This window comes from Amphiura filiformis, chromosome 17 (genome assembly GCF_039555335.1).
Source record: "Amphiura filiformis chromosome 17, Afil_fr2py, whole genome shotgun sequence".
Lineage (NCBI taxonomy): Eukaryota > Metazoa > Echinodermata > Ophiuroidea > Amphilepidida > Amphiuridae > Amphiura > Amphiura filiformis.
The window spans coordinates 6153911-6174708 of NC_092644.1; the positions used below are offsets into that span (position 1 = coordinate 6153911).

Genomic DNA, 20798 nt, shown 5'->3' on the forward strand with positions numbered 1-20798 from the left:
GTAAGACTACTTATAACATCAATATTGTCAACACAACACTCAATTAATACTCTCTGTCCATAGTGGACACCATTGACCAACAAAACTGGACGAGACCGCCGGTGACCATCAAAAACGTGTACTGCCGCGTGAGCAAACTCAATACATTGTAGTTAATCCGTCACAAGCCTATGAATATCCATTAGACAGAGAGAACATGATCTACTGCGCGCCCCACATATCAGCCAGCAACTAGCAACGTTTCCTGCGGTCATCGAATCCAGGTCCACGTCCATCCAGTCAGATATATTTTCATAAACTTGACTTTATTATATTCATTTATTCATCGTCTTGAGTTGAAGATGGAAACAGAAGCTATTCAGGGAATTACATTGAAGTCACTTCTACAGGACCCATTCGCTTTGCTGCCCAAGGTCGATGAGAAAAAACAAGGTAGGCACTGCACATTTTTCGGGACATTTCCCCGGGGGACATTTTTATTATTAGACTAGCCTACATATTTTCGAAAATTTCTAACTTTCGTATGAACAACCGACATTAACTATCGTGTCGTCGTGGATAGTAGATAGATTTCTCGATCAAGCCTACATTCTATAGGAGCTTTTATTTTATTGCCAATTGTAAATTTTTAGTGGTGCCCCTGGAATTTTGAGGTGGTGGCTCTTTTGGAGCTGCGAACATGTAAAAGGGGGTCTTTTGGAGCTGCGAACAGTCTAAATGAAGGGCCTTTCTTGACTTTCTGGTTGAAAATCGCCTGAAAAAAACCCAGAAATAGTCTTTTTACGTGCTGAAATTATCCAAATCACTTAGGGACCGTTCACAAACACTTGTAAGGGGGGCCTGATGCAAAAAAAATTTTATTCAGGCCCCCCTTTTTTACATGAAAATTATGGGTCAACCTCATTAGAAAAGCATATAAACTTAATTTTTCCAGGAAAATTTTTCATCAGGCCCCCTGTCGCCATTTCGGGGCAATTGGCGGTTTGGTAAGGGGCTGTGCTATAATTATGACCGGGGGTAAAATTTCCAAACGGCCGCCAAAAATCGCTTGTACCCTGCCAAAAAATCTCTGCCCCCTTAATGCACGTGTATGCCAAATTTTTGGGATCACAATTTTGAAACCTTAGGGCTTATTGCGAGTGCAACGAGCAGGAAAATTTGCATATTTCAGCATATTCGTACTGATTTCCTAAGCCTTTTTAAAGCGTTTTATTTAAAAGGTGCCCCATGAATGTGTGCCAAAAATTGCTTGTCCCTCCTCTTGGCTTGCCAAAAATTGCTTCCCCCCTTTTGGCTGGCCAAAAATTTCTTGCCTCCCCAATTTTACCCTCCCCAGTTTGCACAGCCCCTAGTAATAGTGCATGTTTAGATCCATACCGGTTAGGCCTGTGCAATAATAATTAATTGTGAGCCTGTGCACCGCGGGGGAAGCAATTTTTTGCCAGCTGAAGGGGGGGGAGGGTGGTAGGGGGAAGCAATTTTTGGCATGCAGAGAGCCGGGGCCTGGAGGCTGAGAGACTGGCGATTCTCGGGGTGATTCTATTAATGCTGCAACTGGACCGGGGGATGGGGGCCACACAGGGAGGTTGGAGGTAAGGGGGATTGGGGGAAAAGTTTGGCAACTTTGGCACACATTCTTGGGTCACAATGCAGGGATTGTTAACAAACAAAAACTGCTCCAAAAGGCTTGGGAAAATAGTCACGGAAACTCTTAAGTATGCAAATTTTCCTGCTCGCTGCGCTTGCAATATTTCAAGACATTGCAAATTGGGATCCAAAACATTGGGCATGTGCAAGGGGAGGGGGCAAATATTTTTTGCAGGCTGGGGGGCAAGCAATTTTGGCAGGCCGGGGCTCAGGGGCAAGCATTTTTGGCAGGTCAGTGGGTGGGGCAAGCATTTTTTGGCACCACGTTTGGAAATTTATTGCACAGCCCAATATATACGGTAGGCCTACCCTACTTCAAATTGGCAATGAACAGGCAAATTGGACATGTGTCGTTTATCGGTATAGTGATGACATTTTCCTTATTGACACGCAGTAGGCCTACTGACACTACATGTACCAGTACTGACACTAGCCTACAACTAAGTCTCAAGAATTTCAAAAAGAAAAACGGTATAGGTCTTAACGCGGCTGTGTACTATAGACATTGTTTCTTTCGCGAAATTGAGTTTTTTTGATATGTTTATATTTTGTTATGTTTTTATAAATACAAGGAATGAAAATCCAGATTTGTAAACTCCAACTGCAATATTTTAAGGATTTTATTTCACTATTCCACTCGTGTTTGAAATTGAAAAAGAAAGAAAATCTTTGTTGTACCAGCCAGGGTACATCGCAGCATAACAACGCATCGCGTTGCGTATCGCGCAATTTGTTAACGCCAAATACGCTTTACGCATACGCTGACGCTTATCTGCATGCGCGGCGCATCAATATGGAAACACCACGGAAGCACTGATTTCACAAAAACCTAGTGGTCAAATGGCTCCGTTTTAGCTGATAAAATGTGTGTTTTTTCAAGTTCTTTCCCCCGATTTAAATATCAAGTTATGAATGGATTTCGCTCAAACTTCTCAAGGGGCCGTGTATTTACCCGATGTTCATGTCATGTAAGGTAGAAAAACAAGAAATGCCGCATTCTCATGTGAGCTCCGATCCAAGTGCAAAATGTGACCACTTTAAACTTCAACGGCCATTATTTCAATGTTCATTTTCTCGGTAAAATGACGATTTAGGTACACGATAACTCAATAAATACAGCATCTATAGGTAAGCAAATATGATCATTGTAAAAAGCATGATCGACTCAAGAAACGGTTTTCTCATTTTTATATTTTGGTCTATTTCCGATTTTAGGCATCACTTTGTGCAAATAAGCGTTTGTGAATTTTAAAAAGTTCAATTTGATGCCTTATATGGTCAATATCTCAAAAAATAAAGCCAATATCAAAAAAATAAAAAAAACGTTTTTGGAATGGAGCCTCAAGATTGAGCTTAAAACAAAATGAAATATTTTGGAAAGAGTGTTTTTTTGTTATGATGTACCTAACAAATATTGCCAAAAACTCACTTTTTTGTGATTTTCTTCAGAATTGTTGTTTTTACCCCAAATCTGTATTTATATTAAGATTAATTGATGTCTTGCCTTCATAAAAATGTATACTTTTATATGTCTTGCGCGAATAATTACAAAGTTATTGCACTTTTGCTACATGCATGTCTGAGAGTACACAGCCACCTTAACTATGTGTATCCCTACATTTTGTAGGTAGTGAATTCACAAAATGGTCTGCCAAAAATCGCTTTCCCCTTCTTTTGATATGGTAAAAAAATATTGGCCTCCCCTTTTAAGATGCCAAGAAATCTTAACCTCCGCTCTGTCTTTCAAGATGTCAAAAAATCTTTGCCCCCCTCCTTTACACATGCCAGATTTAAAACCTGAAATTCTGTAATCATGTGATGCCTACCAAAAAATCTACCCCCCTCATATTCATGATATTGGCCTAGTGATGTTGGCGGATACAAGACAATTTGGCCACACCCCCCCCCCCCTCAATAGTAATAACTTTCCTGTAATTTTGTTTTTTCTGAGAAATTCTGACTGACTGGGAAAGCTCAAATTTGGGAAAAGGAAATGACCATTTGACCCCACTACTGGACCAATTACCTGTCTGGAAAAAAGCAGGGCTCATGCAAGTACTGATGGCAAACATTGCTTGAGGATGTGAGAGACACATTCCCTCACTGGTACATGTAGATGTAAACAAAATAATTAATTGTACTTTTTACCCACACCTGCGCCAGATGGGCCCCCAAATTTTTGGGGCCCCCAAAATTGCACTGTGCAGTGTGCATCTTCCATTTTAGCCGAAAAAACACTAGTTTTGGGTCTAAATAGTGTACTAGCCTATTATATATAGCAAAATTCAGCTTCAATTTGGGCTAAAATTGTCCTAGTAAAATCTAAACATTTTGCCACTTGAGTGCACATGCCTTCCTCACGGTGCATTGGGGGGGGGGCCTCCAAATTATGGCGTGGCCCAGGGCCCCCAAAAAGGTAAATCCCCGCCCTGTGTCACTGCCCTGCACAGACATGATGTTAACCATTTCAGAGCCTGATGTTCTCTAAAAATATTGTTCTTTTAATTCACAGATAAACCCAGCAATGGAGGAGATGACATTAAAGACAGTGACAAACAAAAAGAAAAAGAAAAAGAACTTGAATTGGATTATGATCCATTTGCCACTGTCAACCCAATGTCGGCATTTCTTGGCCCCAAATTATGGGACGATACCATGCTCTATGATGGCAAGGATCTCAAGTTCGAATTCATGGATATCGATGAATTCCTAACCGAGTCTGGAATACTTGATAATAATTCCACCACTACAAACACAGAGAAAGACAAGACCATCAACGATGCAATAGCTGATGGTGGGAAAGCAGATGAGCCGGCGGTTCTTGTGGAGACGATATCTCCGCAAGAAGTGATTTCTATGTCTCTGGAGACTCTGGAGAAAATATCGGGAACAGCTACAGTTACAGGTAAATATACTAAGATGATGCCAATGATGATGATGTTGATAATGATGGTGATAACACTTAATGATGATGATAGTAATGATGATGATGATAGTGGTGATGAAGATAATGATGATAACATTTGATGATGCTAAGGAGGCTTAGGAGGGGCTATGGTGCACCCTCAGAAATCAACTTAATCGATGACTGTAAATCAAACAAAATGTGTAGAAAACGATAAAGCTATTTTAAAAACTCACAAAGTGTCCCTAGGAGTTAACAGGGGTCAAATTTCTTACAACAGGGTTGAAATTTTCAAAGTATTCCTCTGGTCTTAACGATTCAGAAAAAGAATAGTTTGACCTATCTGCACCTGGTATTAGTAGATGAGTGCAATATGAAATAATTGTGTTTGAAATGGCTATATTTGTTTTGAAGTTGCTGATGTTACAAAAATGTATACCTCTTTGTTTTGAAGTTGCTGATGTTACAAAAATGTATACCTCTTTGTTTTTGTTTTCAGATAACCTGCCAATCCCACCACGAGAGCCCAGTCCTGTCAATGTTAATGTGGACTTTGCACTGTCGCACACAGTCGTTGCTCTAGCTACCATCCCCGGTGAAGATACGTACGACCCAATAACTAAACAATTCACTGACGAGGAACTCAAACCACAACCAATGATCAAAAAATCCAAAAAAGTATTTGTACCTGAAGAACAGAAAGACGGCAAGTACTGGGAGCGCAGACGCAAGAACAACGTCGCAGCAAAACGATCTCGCGATGCGCGGAGGATCAAAGAAAATCAAATTGTGTTGCGTGCAGCGTACTTAGAAAAGCTAAATGGGGCATTGAAAGGTGAAGTTGTAGATTTGAAGAAAGAAAATATGAGTTTGAAGTCAGTTGTGCAGAGACTAGAAAGGGAACTGAAAGAAGCCATTGAAAAACAACCGTTATTATAGCCTTCCACGCCTACAGAAAATACATTTTATCCATCCAGGAAGATCATAACTTGTGTGGAATATTTCAAACAATGGTAATTTTCTATACAAAAGTTGATGGGTTTATCAAGGACTTTATCTACGTCATTCAACCTAATGAACGTCCCTCCCCTAATTAGCCTCCCGTGAGAATGTTTTTATAAATGGTTCAAGGAAACAACCCTTTTGCTTTAGGTTTTAAGGGGTACTACATTTTTGTACACCCTGGCCAATTTTGTGCCTATTTTTGCATTTTTCTCAAAAAATTATAGCACCCATACCAACCCACTTTTCAAGATGGAATCATGCCACTGGCTGGGGAAAAAGAAGAGTTAAAACTTCTGGGATTGTGTTTATAAACCCCCTGAGCACTACCTGCTGATGTAAAATTGCCTCTGATTGGTCAATTACATGATATTTTCTCTTTAATCACCAATCAGAATGGTGCTTTGCAAATAATTCACCCCAATTTTTTTGTGTGGTGAAATTATTCTAACAATGTTGCTGATTGGTCCAATTGATAAAGGAAACTTCTTTTTGGCCAATCGGCAGGTAGTTCTCATGGGGTTAATGTATCATATGTACATGTAGTACATTTGTAGCTTACATAGAAGACATGGATCCTATAGATGTTATTAATGTTACTATTGTACAGTCACAATGTACAAATACAATTATTAATTATCCTTTATCATGACTTGGTTTATACATGTACATAGTGCCTATTCCAGGGTGCGTGCAGAACCTTGAAAAGCCAAAAAAGTGCTTGAAAGTACTTGAAAATCAAAATGCCTTTTCAAGGCCTTGAAAGTCCTGGAATTTTGTTGAAAAGTCCTTGAAATTTATGGAAAGTCCTTAAAGAAAAAATGTGCTGAAACAATAAAAAAATATATTACAAATAAATAAGAAAAGAAGTTTGGAAATAAACTGTCTTGTAGGCCTATATATTTTTCATTTTGTAGGCTATACACATTAACTCTTTTTGGACTCATTATTTCCAATTTTAAAATGAAAATTCCTTAGAACCCTGACTGGATGACTCGACTAGATAAAGGTACCCATTTAGCATGCATGTGGTCAAATTTTTATCTTATTGAGAACACCTTTTCATGCCGAAAATTGATGAATTTTAGTCCATTATCGGACCAGCATGTTATATGATTGTGTCGGTTTTGCATTACATATATCAATTTCAATCATGTAGGCCATATTATTAGGCCAAGAAAACACTTTGAAGAATGTCTCTCATGTACAAAAGTATAGGAAAGTGAATATTTAAAACCGCTTTTCTAGGATGAAGGAAGCATTTTTTTTTTTTTTCCAAAACAGGTTTTTATGTCAAAAATGGTCTCTTTTGGGGTGCTAAATCTGCTAAAATGTTTGTCGTCCTGAAATTTTAACCAAAAGCCAGTTGGTGGGGGTGGGGGAGGAGGCAGTGGATGCAAGTACAAATGGTTAATTATTGTTTTATTTTTCTGCTTCACATATATCAACGTAAGCCATATTGGTCATGTAATAAAGACAAAAACATTTTTTAAGAGTGTCTCTTGTGCATAAAAGTATAGGAAACTCGAAACTTTAAAGCATGTTTTCTGGAAGAAGGAAGCACTTTTTATTAAAAGTGTAGAACAAGCCAGGAGCTTTGAAATGTTCTTTTTACCCTCTGACTTTGGCTGCGGGGGGCTTCGTCCCCTCAACCCCCACCAGGGCTTCTCGCCCCTGGACCCCGGCCGTGGTCGTGAGCGCTCACGCTCACTCTGCTTCGCAAGTGTCCCTATTTCTAGTTTTCAAAAGTTGGCAGGTATGCACTGGGCTGCTGCGACTAGACCACTGGGTATTTTTCTACTTTTTTACACACACCTATCTCTGGGTCGTTCCGTTCAAAGGTACTTGAATATTAATTTTTGGGTACTTGAAAGTCCTTGAAAAGTCCTTGAATTTGAAATAGAGGTGGCTGCACGCACCCTGCATTCCTTGTAATTTTTATTGTGAGTTGTACAAAGAGTTGCATGTAAAATTAATTATCTCAATTCATGACTAAAAGATATCTAGGTACATCAGACCTGATTCTGCATCAGTTTTTCTTTGTTAAACTGTATCATATGGACAAATTCGGGGCACTCAGAATTATACTTGTAAGCATCTGTGTGAATGAAAACGAGGATTTAGGGTGGTTTTGAAAAGCAAAACGAGGATCTGCATGGGTGTTTTTGCTCGCTTACATGTAGGGTAGTTTTTTAAATTATGCAATTAACAGCCATTAGTGGTGACATATTTATTAAGTTATTCAGCACAAAAGAATGGTTTCCAAGCGAATTTTAAGCTAGATTAGCCGAAAAGCCCATCATCACTGAATTACACTCATACCGACACATGCAATAATTCTATCCTTGTTTATGGCAAATTTCAAGCCAATTCCTCATTTGGGTGTTTTTATAATGTCTCTCCTTGCTTAGGGGCAAATTTCAAACCAATTCCTTGCTTAGGGTGTTTTTATTTGATTAAAATCCTCATCAAATTAGGGTTAGTTTGACAAAATTTTGACATCCTCGCTTAGGGTCATTTTTGAAAGTCAATTCATGCGGATGCTTACAACTTTTATACATGAGTGCCCCCCCCCCCCACCCCGGGACAAATTACAGAAGTATGTGTACATACTGCGCTTTTGTTTATGTCATCTTGTTGGTATGACTGGTATGTATAATTTACATTTTATTCAGGTTCGAGTTGATAAAGATAGTTGTGTTGAAATTATGACTATTCAATTGTTGATAAAGATATTTGTGTTGGAAATTACAAATATTTACTAATTCTATGAGATGTGGCACCAAGCCTTGGAATAAGCGGGCGTGGGGAGCAAATTTGCTCTCGTAAAGCCACCAATTGCTCCTGGTCCTTGTAAAATTCACATGAACCAGGAGCAATTAAAAAATAATTTGCTCCTGGTTCCAGGTTTGCACTTATGCAGTAGTGCTGGTATTGTATGCAGAAAAGGATTACTATTTGAAAATTGCTCCTATTTCTTCAGAAATTGCTCCTGGTTCTTGTAAAATCACAGTGAGCAATGTTCAAAAACAAATTGCTCCTGGTTCCAGTCTGCTTATTTCAAGGCTTGTGTAGTTGTGTTGCACAAGAATGATGCAAGACCAAGTGGATGTTTTTTGAGCAAATTTGGATAAATTTTATTACGCACATTTGTGACATGATCAAGAGGACTGAGTCACATGTTGACCCTGGTTGAAAAAGAGTTTTACATATGTTTCTAAAGAGGACATTTAGAGCTTTCAGAAACTGAAAACCCCATGTTGATACAACTTTTCTTTGCGAAGTTATGTCAATTTATCAATCGCTGAAAATAAGAATTTGAACACTTTCTTTGCCAATATCTCAAAATCAATATTAGTAACATGCCACTCATTTCCCTTGATCGTGTCACAGTTACTGCGCACACACGGTGATATTAGGCATCTTCAAACAAGAATCCAAACATTGTTGTGTTTTAAGTTTTCTTCTGGTTAAGAGGCGTGGATCTGATGTGCCATTGAAGTACAGACATAAACTTCCATTGATAATTAGGTATCAATTGTATTATGTTGTATTGTACAAATGTAGGCAAACAAAGTAATCATCTCAAAGAAAGTAACTGACCCCCTTAAATAATGACCATAATTATGCGTTGTAAGCAGAATTTCTTTCTGCACATTTTGACACCTCATTTGCTGCAATTGACTAAATATTGACGTCACAGCGTACATTTAAATCAATGCAACCCAAGATTTGAAAGTTGCAGTAAATTTTATTGATTTTGTATTCAGTGTAATGGAAAGAAATCTGTGTAATGATATCTGAGTGTTTTTGTCTTGTAAAAATTTGTATGTAAGTGCAACTTTCAAATCTAGACCTCACTACATTTAATTGACCGGTGTTTTATTGTTTACAGGGCTATCGTATCAAATGAGGTGTCAAAATGCGCAGAAATAAATTCTGCTTCCAAAGCATTTTACAGATTTGTAATACAATAGTCCCTTTTTGAATAATGGCCATTATTTAAGGGGGGTTAGTTACTTTTTTTGATATGTTTAAAAGGTGTGTGCAGTCATTACAAAAATGTTTTGCATCATGAAAGTCTCCACAGGCCAGTATTTGTAACAGTAATAAATGATGGAGTGATGTTTTCACTTTATTTTTTCACTTTTCCTTACTCTGTACCACCCACTCTTCATTTGAGAGGCAAAAATAAGAATTAAAAAATTCCATGGAGTTAGAATAATAAAGAGTACACATTTTGGCTTACAAAATCCAGCCTTTTTTAGCTCTAATTGGGTTTTTTTTTTCAGGTCAATGTGAAAAAAAAATCCCTTTTGTAACTGACACCGAATGTTTAAAAAGTGTAGATGAGGTTGTTAATAGGACCATGTTCGATACGAACATTTTGAATATGTTACCACCAGCACGCATTCATTAGACAGCATATTTCTTGGTGCTGTATATCAACTGTATGTCCACTGAATTATTTTGCTGAAGATAACATGGTATTGCATGGTCGATGCTATAAACGTTTTTTAACAATTAAATAATGTATGTAGGCCTATATATATCCAAAGCAGAAATAGAAGTACTGTACATTATATTATACTAAAGGAGTTCAAAGGGTAGAAAAAGCAGAAAACAAAAATGTGACAGAAATAGTGATGGGTTCTCACAAGACAACACTGTAAATAAAAAACATGTATAAATGACAAAATAATAAACTATATTTAAAAAATAGAAATTAATGTGTCATTGTCTGTTGGTTTATCATACCTGGTAAAAAAGCTCCTGGTGATATTTAAGTTTTTGACATCACAGAAGTGAAAGAGCTATATTGATGAAATTATGTCAGTGTAATCACTGGTCCTTATGTACATTATGGTCCAAAAATGGTACACAAACATACCAAATTTATGGGAACCCACAGCGAGGAAGTAACTAGACTGCTTTGCATTCCTTTTGTAAACAATTCATACCATTCCATGCATAAAACACAACACATCCACATCCCCAGTGACTGCCCTGCCCAGAGAACATGGATAGATATATGTAGCTGTTGGATCAGAACAGGATTGGTGGAATTAACATGGTGGATTAGAGGGATGATAAATTTAAAGGAGTATTTCGTGATTCTAGCATCCTCTTTTTATGACATTTTTCAGTAGATATCCACGAAAAAAGCTTATCCCAAAAATTTCAGTTGATTCCGATTTTGCGTTTGCGAGTTATGCATGATTATGTGTATTACACTGCTCCATATGCCACTGTTGTAATTTCGGCTGTGGATCACGAAATGCCCTTTTAAATGGCCTACTACAGTAGACTAGGAAGTAACAAATTTACTCGTTCTCCACCATGTCCACTGTGCTTGTTTATTATTGAAAAGTTGCCCAAAACTGTGTGGCAAAGCTAATGACCTCTTCCAACCTGCCAAATATAAGGCTTGTCAAAATTATTTTTACCCCTATTCATCACGTTCATGGAGTTGGAGCACACAATTATTTCATTAACTTTAATGAGACCCCACCGTGCCCAATGGAGGCAAGGGGGCATTCCCCTAATATTTTCTAGCGCTTAGCCCCCCAGTAAAACCCCAAAAATGTCAACTTTTTGCAGCAGTTTTGCACAAAAAATTGGTTGGTTTTCCCCCATTCACTTCCCTCCTATATGCCCCTTCCCCCCAAAAAAATAAAAATATAAGTAAGTCCCAAAAAATAAAATTTCCTGGGGCCGCCATTGACTGTGCCACTTCGATCAGGGGTGAATCATCCAAGGGGATGAGGGAAAGGGCACACATTAAATTTATTACTTGTATAAATTGCCACATGTCTTAGATCAGGGGTGGATCAAACAAGGGCATGGGGTAGGGGCGGGGTAGGAGTACACATAATTAAGGGGCTGTGCAAAAAGAGGCGGGGTAAAACTTCAAACAGCGTGCCAAAAAATGCTTGTCCCCCCCCCTCGGCCTGCCAAAAAATCTTTTCCCCACCCCCTCCTCTGCATATGCCAAATTTATGGGATCCAAATTTGCAAACCTAAATAAATATGGTTTAGATATATTGCGAATGCAGTGAGCAGGGAAATTTGCATATTTTTTAAAAGTGTTCCTGTATGTTTATTTAAGAGGCGCACCATGAATGTGTGACAAAAAGCACTTGCACCTCCCCTCGGCTAGCCAAAAAAGTTCTTTGCCCCTAATTCTGCCCTTCCCCCTAGGGACAGGTAATTATTGCACAGCCCCTTATCGAACATGGGTAACACTTTTATATTCGAGGAATCCCCCTGGGGTAACGGGTCAACCACAACCCCTGGGGCATATATAAATTTTTGGTGGGTAGGCCCCCCTATGTTCCCCCCGGCGGAATTTTGAGGTGGTGGGTCTGTGGGAGCTGACAGCGTTGTTTTGAGCGTACCGGTACTTAAAGGGGGCACAAGTATAAAAAGGGGGGTCTTTTGGAACTGTGAACAATCAAAATCAAGGGGCTTTCTGATTAAAAATTGCCCCCACCCCACCCCCCAAAAATAGAGAAAGTTGAGGAATGAGTAATTTAGGGGTCTTTTAGAGTTGAAATTATCAGAGCAAGGGTCTTTCGAAGCCAGGCTATTTTGGTCAAATTTACAGGGTCTTTCTGAGCTGCGAAATCCAAAAAGGCGGTCTTTCCGAGGGAACATAGTTCTACCCGTGGGTCATTTGCCCCCGCACGACCCCCATGCTCCCCGGGGTTACGGTGGTTGACCCTGTACCCTGAAGGCCAACCCTTGCCTGGCCTGAAACTCATTTTGGAAAATCAGTTGAATTTTAGAAACATCAGTTTTGAAAGTAAATGTTGCTTTATTCCATTAATATCTGATATTAAATTCGGGATTAAATTATGTAAAGAACGGAATATAGCGAAATATACAAAAATGATGTACCAAAAAAATATCGCGGCCGGCACCATCTCGACCGATATAGCCGTAGTTGCATGTCCTTCGTTTATAATCATACACGCATATTGTAGGTACTTCAATCTGCAGTTATCACGCGTACATAATACCTCTTTGAAGGTTTTACGCTATAGGTATAAAACCCAAATCAAGAGTAGCGTAAATTTATCCCCGAATTTAGTGGATTTTCTTGAGGTAAGGGCTAATATTTACAGCATAATATTTGATTTGATGAAGGTATCGGAATTTCGTTATAAATGTTTTGTAATATATGTATCAACTCTGTGATAAAAGAAGGTATTAAAGAAGGAATTTTACCTACTCGGTTTATGAGGTTGTCGAATTCGACAGCCTGTCAACTTCATCTTGTTGTCGGCACGAATGTTATATTCGCTTGGTTGATTTTTTTGTAGGGTAGGTTACAACAATGATTAAAACTGGTTATATTTAACAGCGTTTTATGGCATAAAATAACATAACATGCCATTTTGATTTGTTTAAAATATTAGACACAACGGTAATGAATGACAATAATAACTTTGCACCACCTATTTTGAGGTCACATTGTGTGAAATTGTCGGGTTTTGTTTTGGGCCTCGGTATTTTTCCTCGGGAGCTACCGCTCCGTCCGAAAAAAACCTCAGCCCAAAACAAAACCCTCCGATTTCACACAATGACCTCAAAATAGATGTGTGCAGTTATTATTGTCTAAGTAGATACTTGGACGGCCTAGAGGAAAGTTAGCCCATATTTGAATTTTGAAAGACTATCCTTGCCTTCAAGGTAAAAGAAACCTATTCATGGTCTGGCCTGCTGTCAGATCTTTCCCAGGGAAATATGACATTCCAATATTCCCCTTCAGGGTCAGAAATTCTGCGACTTGCACTTGGTTGCCAATTTCTGACCCTGTCCTTTAAATTAAATGATAGATGCTGATAATAAAAAAAAAGGTTCTTATAATCTTATGATAATCTTTATTATATCAACAACAAAAGAAAGTGACAAAATGTCTTTAAACCCCCCTGAACATCATGTACCGGTACATAACATGGAATTACTATTTAAGTAAAAGTGAATAAAGCAAGCCTGAAATTGATTTACTTGTTTTAATAATTTTTTTTTTTAAGCGCAGTGATTTATAGTGTGCTAAGCACAGGCACAACGTACACCTATACTACTTTTACCATATATACATTGATCCACAAGCCTCAGCACACTTTACAGGTTGTCGCTGACCACTAAGACCGTATGGCCCCACATCATTCCATAAACCCTTTAACAACAAATCAGGAACTTTACTGCTTCAAGAGTGCACACCCTATAGTCATTCCACAAATAACCTTCGCAACCAGGATCAGCTCCCCGAGTTTCGTACGGGTTACAACGAGACAATTAGCAGTAAGTTCCTTGTCTAGGGGAATTTCAAGCTAACTCAATTGTTTTCCACAAGAGCGTACTAGGCACCGCCAGGGTTCAAACCCGCAACCTCTCGCACCATAGTTGAACGCCTTATCGATTGAGCTTAATTGCATTTTAAAAACCAATAAGATTTTTAGTGCTTCTATCTTAATTGTTGTGGTTTTAAAATGAATATTCATCTGGGAGTCCAAACGGCATGGCACAGTTTTGCACCGGAAATGCATTGCGAAGTGAAGTTACCAACAATAGGTCACATTTTTTTGTCATTCTTCTTATTTCTGTACAGGGTGAATCCAATCCACCATGTCCAAACCAAGGAAAGTGCGAGGTATCCTTGGTGTACCTAAAGCAGCACGACCAATGATGTTTACCTTCCAGCCTAGTGTAGCCAATCCGTGGCCATCAGATGATGATAGCGACTCAGATTATACAGTATCCGATGAGGAGGAGACAGTTGAACCTGAAATTGGGTAAGACAGACTTTGCTATTTGAAATTTGCAGGGGAGCTTTTACTCGCTCTCCTTTAGTGCTACAGGAGAGCACTAGGAGAGCATTTTTACTGTACTGTAATTATATGTGGTTATTAATGTTACACTAAAGGTAGGCAAGCAATAAAAAGCTCTCCTAGGCTTTATTTGAGGGGAGTGATGGGGAGCAATCGCTCTAGCTCTCCTCAAATGCAAAGCCTGGTAAGAAGTAAAACAGAATGATCTCCTGAAGAATTGTGCACTCTGTGATAAAAGCATGAAAGTTTCACAGTTCTATTCCATGGACCAAAGAGGTCATTGACCTTTTATGTTTGATTTTTGGATCAAATTTGTTCGGTAGATTAATTTAATTTTAACTAAAATAAAACATGTTTACCACTTTGCACCAGGTTGTCAATAGGTGTCAGGGAATTGATTTATTAACTTCCTGACTGATTGGTTATCAATGCGGGAGGAATAAAAATTTGCTTGGGTCTAGAACCAGGAAGCTAATTATGTTCTTTTATTTGTGTTAACAGAACAAAATTAAAATTGACATCAAATTAGGGATTTCCATCATGGATAACAATATCTACTGGTAAGATTAGCCATATATACATGTACTCTACTTTATAGGCACAGGTTTCAGATGACATAAAAATCTCGGTAGGTTTGTAATAAATCGGGTTGGTTGGATGATGTTGTGGACTTCAAAATGGGCCTTTAATGACGATTTTCGTTATCTGAATCAATATATTATTGAAAAATAACACTTTGGTGTTTTCCAAAAGATCATTCTACAAATCATATACTTTGAAAACTTGCTTAATTTATTGTTGTTGATGAGTTATGTACGTTTTACAAAAGTGTTGTTGTTTCAGCCTTCTTTACAACATAACTTAAGAACCACAGGACCTACAAAAGTATATCTGTGATATTTGAATTCTTCTACACGCTCGCTATGGATTGAGCAATGCAATTTTTGCTAAACCTCACTACCATTCGCAAGATGCTGTGAACTACATTTTTTTGCTGCTGCTTCGACCAACAATACATTGCATACCATTAATCAAGAGAATTTTATGCTTACAGAAAAGAAGACAAAACTAGAAGTGATGAACTGAATAATGCCACTGAGACCAGAAGCAAAAGACAAAAGAGACAGCGTGATGAGAAGAAATTAAAATCAAAACATAAAAAGAAGAAGAAAATGGAGAGGGAATTGGCTAAAAATAGTGATTGTGATGGACACACATCCAAAGGAAAACACAAAAAGGAGCGAAGGGACTCAACAAAGAGTGTAGGTAGTGGCAGTGATGGTAGTCATGGAGACGAATCATGGGGTGTTAATCTGCCGCTGTTAGCATTAGAGAAAATATTCAGTTTTGCTATAGAAGGTAGTGGTGGTGTACCTTTACTTTGTAGGTAAGTATGCACATATATGGGTCATTCTTTTGAATAGAGGGTCAAAGCGGGGCATTAATAGGGTCGTCGGTCCTGAACATGTGAGTCATCTTAATTATGCAGACTTTTTATGTTGTGAGATGTGTTAAGCAGTCATCTTAGGGTATTTAAATAAAGGCACTTAATATAATGCCCATGTGACCAGATGGGCGCTGACATTACAGCTTCAAGACAGGATGTCTGGAAAAGTGACCTTTGGCACAGCGGGTGGCCTTCCTGTGTATTTCAATTGGAAACGTGAGATGCATGCCCAAATTTTCTAGCAAATTTGTAATTTTTATTTTCAACTTTGTAGTATTATTGTAAGAGTTTCCGTCGATGTTTTTACCGAAAATTGTAAATTCAGTTCTTGAAAAATTAAGTTCTTGAAAACATACTAAAAAAAGTAGAATCCCAAATGTGTAATTAAGTTGCCTTATACATTATGCATTTTCAGCAATTTTGATGAAAAATTTCTATCTCTTAGCATTGTAGCACATCTACTGATCACTGGTGGTCTTGGTATGGCGGTGCCCATGGGTCATGTGGGCATTAAATTTTGTGCCTTTTATTAAATTGCCTATGGTGACTGTTTCGTGCAAACCTTCACAAGTGAACAGAGATCTTTCTCAACTTCATGTTATCTGTAATATTATAAACTACTAGGTTTCATATGTAACTAGGACACCAAAAACACCATGTTATGTATACAGTGTGCAATATTAAAAACAGCCATATATTTTGTGTTCAGGCTTCCAGATAAGCGGGCGCTCGGGCGCTTTTTACCCCATGGTTCTGATGTTATTGCGCCTGGTTGAGCTATAAAAACAAGCACCCAGGCGCTGAAGAAATTCAGTATTGAGCGCCTGGTGTGAGTGGAAAACGCAACAAAAATTCCCCACATGTTGTTTTCTAAATCCAGGTTTCATAAAACTGGGCTCAAAACTTGCATTATGTAGGTAACCTAGGCAAACCTTAGTTAACACATTTACTAGTCAGCTTAATTCGCCGAGACCGGGCCCCAACACAATGCATATTTACATAGAAATTTGAATTTTTTTCGAGAATAGGTGGGTGAAGGAAACCTACATAAATATGTTTTCTATACTTCACTTGACCCAAATATATGATTTTTTATGGTGATAATCAAGTCGCACATGGAATTTTAGAGGGATTTTGATAGCAGTTCCATTAAAAAAAGCTGCTATCGCCATGAGACTAAGATCTAGAAACACCCCGAAATGCCGCTTTGGGGAATTTTGCTAGCTGAATCTTTTTGATGAAAGTCAATCTTTGACAAGATGTAACTTTGCTACGGAAAGTGCTATGAAAAAAGGTTTTCAGTTTTGGCTTAGTTTACTCAAGGGCTTTAATTTGATATATAAAACGATGCAATTTGATGGCAAATTTGAATTCACCTAGCATACCTACATTATGCACATCATTTTCGAAGCAACTGAACCCCTGAAATACCAAATTATGGCCTAATTTACTTCAATAATTAATAAAGTGCACAGTAATACTGCTTTGAGAGTGAAGTTTTTGACAGCAAAACAGCCGTGATATCGAGAAAATTCGGCGAGATCCCTGGCTGCCATATTGTTTGTTTTGGTTGGCAACACCAGACAATAGAGGGCAGTATTTAAAATTATTATTTGCCAACGGGGGCAGGCGGTAAATATTAGGTAATTATACTAATTTGATTGAAATAAAAAAAAAAATAGAAAAAGAAAGAAAAGAAAGAAAAAAAGAAAAGAAAGAAAAAAGAAAACAACAGAAAAGAAAGAAAAAAGAATGGAAAAACACTGAGTAATTACCATAAATGATATCAGTATCAATGTATCAAGTTTGTACTTTTGTAGTCTAGTAATGTAGTAGTAGTAAGGGACTTGGGGTGGGGTGGGATTTGGGGGGGGGGGGGTGTAGCAGTGTTTAAATATAACATATTATAGTGTAGTTAACACTTAACAAGTAATAAAGCTGTTTAATATTGAATTTTAAGAGTAGCTCCTGGTTGTGTCAAAGTAGCTCCTGGTTCCTTAGGGACCGTTCATTATTTCCACCGGAGGGGGGGCCGGGAGAATACATGGGGGGGTCAGATGGTTTTGCATCTCAAAAATCCTAGAGCTTCCGGGGCTTCGCCCTGGACCCCATCTGGAACATTGCCCCATGACCCCTGACCATTAAATTTATGCTTTGCATGTCGGCTGACACTTTGGTCCTAGTCCGGACTTAAGTCGGGCCTCACCTGTTTTTCACCTGCCACGGTGTGAATTGACATAAATTTGCACCAAAAGTAAGTAATTTATTATAACATTTTGATAAAATGGGTCATTGGGTAAAACATTCCAAAAAATGGAGAAAAATTCTAGATTTTGCTTCTAAATTGCCAAATGTACAATACAAATTTGCTGAAATTTTGAACCATATTTCATAAATATACATGTACACAATTAACACTGCCATTTTCGTAATAGAGAATTGCAAGCTGCTGCACAGTAATGCTGTGGTCAGACTCTTCTTTGTTCTTTTACTATCAAACCCCACCCCACACAGGTGTCATTTCCATACCCTAGTTAAACTGCCTAAACCACCATGACAGTAAACTTGGGCAATGTATTCAAATACATATATAGAAAAAACAACATCATCATCATCATCATCATTATGACAACAAATTTTGAATCACATTTGAGATCTATTTTGACATTTTTAGATAATCATTTCAACATAGGCGTAGATCCCCCCCCAATATTTTGCCAGGGGGATGCTCCATACCCCCCCCCCCCCCCCCAATGTTGACGCCTGAATATAGGTTTCTGACCACATATTTGCCCATTTTAGCCCCAAAAGTGCAAATTTCCGTGCAAATTTTCCTCTTTTGCACCATATTTCATCAGTTTAGCTTTAAAATATCTAAATTTTTCGAGCGCTTTGCGCGCATTTGAACCATAAACTTATTTTGCCACCAAAAGGTGCTGGATTCACTATACTTTTTCCAACCCCATTCTCCCCCCCCAATGTCAAAAAGAAATCTATGCCACTGTACATCATTGATTTATGGTAAGATGTCACTACTTTTTATTCTACTTTTTACTACTTTTTTAAATTCCTTTTAAAGGCATAATTTGTCAGTCTGATATGTGGCAGTGACGTGATGCGTTGAGGCAGCTGATCCATGTGCGCATCTATTGCGCGTCATTGCGCATGTACGTGCATACTTCAGCGCTTTAAGTGTCCACTAGCTACTTGAAGCTGTGCCTATAATATAAATGAAATGCACACTGACATCACTGCTACATGGTGATGAAAAATGGTACAGATGCGAGAAAGTCAGCATTCAAAGGTCTGTGTGGCACATCCCTGTAACCAAAATTACAAAGACCCCACTCCTCTGCAGCATGCAGCAATACTTTCTATTTTGGTTGGTGGGGGGGTCATATGATTTTCATGTAGCTCGGAGGGGGGTCATATGGTTTTTATTATCGGAGAAGGGGGTCATATAGTTTTCGGCAGTGACTTTCTGTCTGCTCCCGGCCCCCCTCCGGTAGAAATAATGAACGGTCCCTTAGTAAAATTGAATGACCAGGAGCTACTTTTTTTTATAAAGTAGCTCCTGGTTTGCGCCCGCTTATCTGGAAGCCTGTTTGTGTTCCTTCAATATAATATTGAAACCTTTTTTTGCAGTTTGGCACGTGTATGTCGACTATGGAGACAAGCAGCATGTCAGCCAATGCTGTGGCAGCATGTAGACCTAGCTAATGGTAGAGTGAAGAAGATTAATGAAACAGTGCAATGGCTCGCTACAAATAGATTGTCTCAACTCAGGGATATCAGTCTGGCTGGCTGGCCCAAATTCTCAGATGACGCACTCAAGGTTGGTCTTAACCCAGGAATTATGGAAACTTTTGGGCTTCATAAGGTCAAAAAAAAATTGTTTGTTTGTCCACGTCCGACCGACCGTGAATGTGCTAGTAAAACAGTGGTTAGTATAAATTTTAAGAAAGAAAATGTAAAGAAAATGAACAGTATAACATGCAGAACCATCTCAAGAGTTAAACCAGTCAAGTGCTGTGTGTTTTGACTTATTTACCAGTCTTCAAATTGTCAGTTTCAAGTGCAATATCTGTAAAAAAATATAAAAAAATCCAACCTACCGACCCAACTGTTTCATAAGCCTCAATGGACAAACAAACCTTTTTTTTTTGGCCTAACTGCTAAATTGATTCTTCTTAAGTATATTTTAATATACTTAAGAAGAATCAATTAAAAAAGTATACATATTTAGAATGGAAACGACTTGGTCAATTCATCTGTGAGGCCAAATTTGGGCCAAAATGCCCATCGTTAAACCTAACCAAAATATTTTGGGGCCAAAATTTTTTTTTTTTTATTAATTTTTTAAAACTAGATAAAAATATCTAGGAGCCATTTTCTTATTTTTTTTAATTTTGACCAACTTTGAGAAATTGGCACCAAAAATGGTAAAAAAATGCTTATTTTTCAACAAAAAAAACCAGATTTTCGCCCAAATTTCAAATATTTTTGGTAAAGTTGGTCAAAATTCAAGCAGCATGTCAGCCAATGCTGTGGCAGCATGTAGACCTAGCTAATGGTAGAGTGAAGAAGATTAATGAAACAGTGCAATGGCTCGCTACAAATAGATTGTCTCAACTCAGGGATATCAGTCTGGCTGGCTGGCCCAAATTCTCAGATGACGCACTCAAGGTTGGTCTTAACCCAGGAATTATGGAAACTTTTGGGCTTCATAAGGTCAAAAAAAAATTGTTTGTTTGTCCACGTCCGACCGACCGTGAATGTGCTAGTAAAACAGTGGTTAGTATAAATTTTAAGAAAGAAAATGTAAAGAAAATGAACAGTATAACATGCAGAACCATCTCAAGAGTTAAACCAGTCAAGTGCTGTGTGTTTTGACTTATTTACCAGTCTTCAAATTGTCAGTTTCAAGTGCAATATCTGTAAAAAAAAAAAAAAAAATCCA

General features: G+C 38.2%; 2 protein-coding genes across 2 annotated transcripts in view; both read left to right on the plus strand.

Annotated features, from left to right (window-relative positions):
* On the plus strand, positions 1-5721 carry LOC140136864 (thyrotroph embryonic factor-like). The gene is made up of 3 exons (XM_072158467.1): positions 1-432; positions 4160-4552; positions 5052-5721. The coding sequence occupies exons 1-3, from the start codon at positions 342-344 to the stop codon at positions 5489-5491; spliced, it is 924 nt and encodes a 307-aa protein (XP_072014568.1). The 5' UTR covers positions 1-341; the 3' UTR covers positions 5492-5721.
* A 6871-nt stretch (positions 5722-12592) lies between these two features.
* Positions 12593-20798, plus strand: part of LOC140138344 (F-box/LRR-repeat protein 6-like) — a 60139-nt gene continuing 51933 nt past the window's right edge. The window contains exons 1-5 of the mRNA XM_072160250.1: positions 12593-12661; positions 14172-14355; positions 15446-15778; positions 19484-19673; positions 20351-20524. Of these exons, the coding sequence (XP_072016351.1) occupies positions 14189-14355; positions 15446-15778; positions 19484-19673; positions 20351-20524 (864 nt within the window). The 5' untranslated portion in view covers positions 12593-12661; positions 14172-14188. The remainder of the gene's footprint in view (positions 12662-14171; positions 14356-15445; positions 15779-19483; positions 19674-20350; positions 20525-20798) is intronic.

Bases quoted from the DNA above. Each gene is read 5' to 3' on its own strand.
- LOC140136864 (XM_072158467.1), top strand. From the start codon at position 342: ATGGAAACAGAAGCTATTCAGGGAATTACATTGAAGTCACTTCTACAG. The intron at 433-4,159 runs GTAGGCACTGCA...TTTAATTCACAG, and splicing joins GGTCGATGAGAAAAAACAAG to ATAAACCCAGCAATGGAGGA. The intron at 4,553-5,051 runs GTAAATATACTA...TTTTGTTTTCAG, and splicing joins GGGAACAGCTACAGTTACAG to ATAACCTGCCAATCCCACCA.